We start from the raw sequence: 4,567 nt of genomic DNA, 5'->3' as shown, positions 1-4,567 counted from the left end.
AGTAATATTATATATATATATATATATATATATATATATATATATATATATATATATGTATTTTTTTTTTTTTTTTTTTTTTTAATAAAGCATGTAACAGAGGAACAGGTACCCCCTGCTGGTCCACAGAGACACTGCAGGTTTAGACAACATGATTTCAGTTTTGGATCCGAACCTGTTTTTCCTACTTCAGAGGTGGCCCAGCGAAGGCTGTTATGACAGACGGGCTGCAGCTCGTGTTGCTGCGGAATACAATCGTTGTGATGTCAGTAAATGCCATAAAAACCCTTCTGATGTTTCTCAGGCGTGAACATGAGGGACGAAGTGATTGAAGATGTTTCTCTCTGCAGGACGACTGAAGCTCACAGCCTGATGAAACCTGATGAGACAGCTGGACATCCAGGATGTTGGACAGCACCCTGAGGTTCTCTGCTCACAGGCCTTCCCTGGATTTAAGCTCCGCCCTCCGGCAGGTGATGGGAGGAGCCTGATGGGAACTTTAAGATGAACAGTTTCATCTTCTGTGTTGATGATTTTTTGACCTGATGGGTCTCTGATGAGACAGTGGGACGTCGGGGTGGGACCATAAGATGTTGGACTCTGAAGACCCTTCTGCTTGAGTCTGAAAATGTTTCTTCTCCTTCTGAGAATCCAAATCAGTATTTTTCCTTTTCATCAGTTTTTGTAACGTTGCACTTTAAAGGTTTTGATTCTTCTCGTGTCCCTCGTGGAGCAGATCTGCTTCATGTGGTTGAATCCAAACTTCAGTTTCAGTTTGGTCTAAAGGACACTTTGTGTGATTTTTAAACTTTGAGCTGAAAGAACAAATCTTACTTTTGGTTTTTGTTGTTTTTGAAGCTCAGTTTTATTTTTTGTTTTTAAAAAGTTCCTGAACAAACTTCAGAGACAAACTTGACAGAAAATTTGATTTTTCTTGCAGATCCTGAAAACTTTTCTGCTCATTCTGTAATGTCCACATGTCTTTTATCCTTGTTTATCCAATCAGGGCACTCTGCTGACATCAAACGCTCTGTGAGCAAAAACAAGAGGTCTCTTTGTTTCTTCTGCTGCTCGACAGTCGTAAAGCTGCCGCTTGGAACAACAACCACAGATGACCTTTGACCTCTGAGGAGTATTAAGCAGGGTGCCTGAACAATATGTTAGCTGTAGGTTTCTACAGGGAATTTTGTAATTTGTTTTTAATAAATTATCCAGAATAAAACATCTCTGTTTGTTGTACTGGACTATTTTGAAACATTTTTGTTAAGATATTCAGTGGATGAATTAAATGTTTCCATGACACAGAATCAATCCATCCAATTGATGCAATCAATCACTTCATTGTTCTGGACTCAGGTCTCGGGGGCAGCAGTTTGAGCAGGGAGGTCCAAACATCTCTCCCCACAGCCACCTCTTCCAGCTCCTCCGGAATGATTCAAGTGAGTTCCCAGGCAGCAGAGAGATGGTCTCAGTTGTCCTGGGTCTTCCTCAGGGTCTCCTCCCAGTTGCCTGAAAAACCTTCCTAGAGAGCAACAAAGTCCAAGTTCAATAATCCAGGTATAAAATCCAACATTTTTCAGTCGGGTCATCTGGACAGTTTCTTTTTTTGTGCTGAAACGTTTCGCCTTCGATCCGGAAGGCTTAATCAGTCAAGGAAACACACAACAAAACTGATTCTTCCCCCAACAGCTTACTCCAAAGTGGAACAAACCAGTTCTGCTTGTGATAAGATGGTCTCTTTGGTACTTACCAAAGAGACCATCTTCCGGATCCAAGGCGAAACATTTCAGCACAAAAAAAGAAACCGTCCAGATGACCTGACTGAAAAATGTTGGATTTTATACCTGGATTATTGAGCTTGGACTTTGTTGTTTTCAACCAGTTTGACAAGACTGTCAACAAGGAAGATGGCCAGCAATGGAGGAGGGGTGTACCAAAGAGACCCATCCATCCATTATCTTTACCCGCTTCTTCCATTTTGGGTCACGTGGGTCGCCGGTGCCCATGTCCGGCAATCACTGTGCGAGGGGCGGGGTACACCCTGGACGGGTCGCAAGTCCATCACAGGGCCACATAGAGACAAACGAGACAAACAACAATTCACTTACTCACACCTAGGGACAAATTATTTTTTTTTTGAGTTACCAATCAGTCTAACATGCATGTTTTTAGTCTGTGGGAGGAAACCGGAGCACCCAGAGAAAACCCACGCATGCACGAAGAGAACATGCAACTCCACCCAGAAAGGCCCCTGGACCGGGGTTTGAACCAAGGACCTGCTTGCTGAGAAGCAGCAGCTCTACCAGTTGTGCCACCATGCTGCCTACCAAAGAGACCATCTTATCACAAGCAGAACTGGTTTGTTCCACTTTGGAGTAAGCTGTTGGGGGAAGAATCAGTTTTGTTTTGTGTTTCCTTGACTGATGAAGCCTTCCGGATCGAAGGCGAAGCGTTTCAGCACAAAAAAAGAAACAGTCCAGATGGCCTGGCTGAAAAATGTTGGGCTTCCTAGAGAGGTGTGCAGGGAGCATCCTTACCAGATGCCTGAACCACCTCTGAATTGTCAAAAATAATCACCTTATCCAAACCATCCACATGTCTGCTAGATCCCATCCCAACCAGACTGTTTAAAGAGGTATTTCCCCTAATTAATGTCCACATTTTGGATCTACTTAATTTGTCTTTAATGAATGGTTATGTACCACAACGCTTTAAGGTTGCTGTAATTAAACCTTTACTTAAGAAGTCTGAACTTGATTCAGAAATTCTGGCCAACTATAGACCTATTTCTAATCTAACTTTCAAAAATTCTAGAGAAAATAGTTGCAGGTCAGTTGTGTGAACATGTACAAAGAAATAATCTGTTTGAAGAGTTATAGTCAGGGTTTAGAGCTCATCATAGCACAGAAACGGCACTAGTAAAAGTCACTAATGATATTCTCATGGCCTCAGACAATGGACTTGTGTCTACACTGGTCCTGTTAGATCTCAGTGCTACATTTGAAACAGTTGATCACAATATTTTACTACAGAGGCTTGAATATTCATCCATCCAGTTACTTTTTACTTGTTTGTTCCTTTTTGAGTTGCGTGGGTCACTGTGTGAGAGGCGGGGACACTGGACAGGTCTCCGGTCCATCACAGGAACACATGGAGACAAACGAGACAAACAACCATTCACTCTCTCACTCACAGCTAGGGACAATTTAGAGTTACCAATCAGCCTAATATGTGTTCCTGATCTGTGGGAGGAAACCCACGCAGCACTGAGAGAACACCCAGAAAGTCCCCTGGACTGGGATTTGAACCAGGGTGACCAGCTCACTGAGACAGCAGCTCTACCAATTGAGCTACCGTGCTGCCCAGGCTTGAATATGATACTGAGATTACAGGAATGGCTCTAAATGGTTTAAATCATATTTATTTGATAGATTCCAGTTTGTAAATCTAAATAATAAATATCCTGATCCCTGCTCAATAATCCAGGTAAAAACAAAATCTTAAAGTTAAGTCAGGTCCACTGGACGGATTTTTTTTTATTTATTTTTTTTTTATGTTGAAACGTTTCCATCTTTTATCCAAAATACGTCAGTTTGAGGAGCTGCAATAAACAGTCTTATAAAATGGATGGATGGAATCAAAGAAGTAAAAGTCTGCCTTCAGGTTGTGGGATATTGTGAAGGTTTTAAACTATTAATTTATTATTAGGGTTTAGTTTAGTCAAGTTAATATGTTTTAGTGTATGCAGCTGTGAACCAGGAACATCTGTTAATTGCACCAGCAGGAAGGGAGGTTTAGCCTCATTTGAAGATAACCTTAGGTATGTTGTAGGGCCTCAGAAAACTCACCATTTGGAGGCACCAAGAGATAACATTGTACATTAAGTCATAGAAACGCCTCTGCCTGCCTGAAGAGGTGAATTGTGGTCTTCCTGTGCAGAAGGTCAAAATATCTCCTGGGGGGAGGCCCACAGGTGTTATAAGGAGGCACTTTCTTCTTTGTTTTTCAGAACTGGCTCCTGTCATACTGGGTCTGCTTCTCCAGATCTGCTTGTATTCTGTGCATCCATTTGTTTAAGAAAATAAATGTTGTTAAACCTGAAGGAAGCCTGGCCTTTCCCTCCGATCGAAACCAATCCGGGAAGAATGAACCGGCACTCGTTCTTAACAGCTTGGGGGCTTGTCCGGGATTGCGAGGGCAGCTGGGTCTTTCCAGAATTGGACCAGGTCCAGCGCTGTGCTCCAACCCCAAACATGGCCATGAATCTAACAGGTAAGCAGAGCCTTTTTAATTAAAATCTGCACCTAGCTTTTAGAGGGTTGAGGCACGCTGTCAGACCCCTAAATTTATAAGATGTGTGCATAGAATTGTGTTAAGAACAGTTGAAGTCTGTCACCTACTCAGTTGAAGTCTGAGTAAGGTAGTAACATTTGAGCATGCATCAGGATAGTAACATTTGGTAACATAGTTAAAGTCTGTGTAAGGTATCCCGGGTTGGCAGCCTGGGATCCGTCTGACGAGACGGTCCGCTGCTAGGAAACGTGTGTCTGAAGGGGATAGGGACCTT

At 42.5% G+C, this 4,567-nt stretch overlaps 1 protein-coding gene across 1 annotated transcript in view; it reads left to right on the top strand.

The window, feature by feature from the left end:
- kifc3 (kinesin family member C3) overlaps positions 1–379 on the top strand; it is a 30,471-nt gene extending 30,092 nt beyond the window's left edge. Inside the window, exon 19 of the mRNA XM_037694795.1 lies at positions 351–379. Coding sequence (XP_037550723.1) covers positions 351–373 — 23 coding nt within the window. The 3' untranslated portion in view covers positions 374–379. The remainder of the gene's footprint in view (positions 1–350) is intronic.
- The last annotated feature ends 4,188 nt before the right edge of the window (positions 380–4,567 follow it).

The sequence above is a fragment of the Nematolebias whitei genome, chromosome 2 (genome assembly GCF_014905685.2).
Source record: "Nematolebias whitei isolate Nwh7 chromosome 2, NemWhi1, whole genome shotgun sequence".
Classification (NCBI taxonomy): domain Eukaryota; kingdom Metazoa; phylum Chordata; class Actinopteri; order Cyprinodontiformes; family Rivulidae; genus Nematolebias; species Nematolebias whitei.
This window is presented reverse-complemented; position numbering and strand designations above follow the sequence as displayed.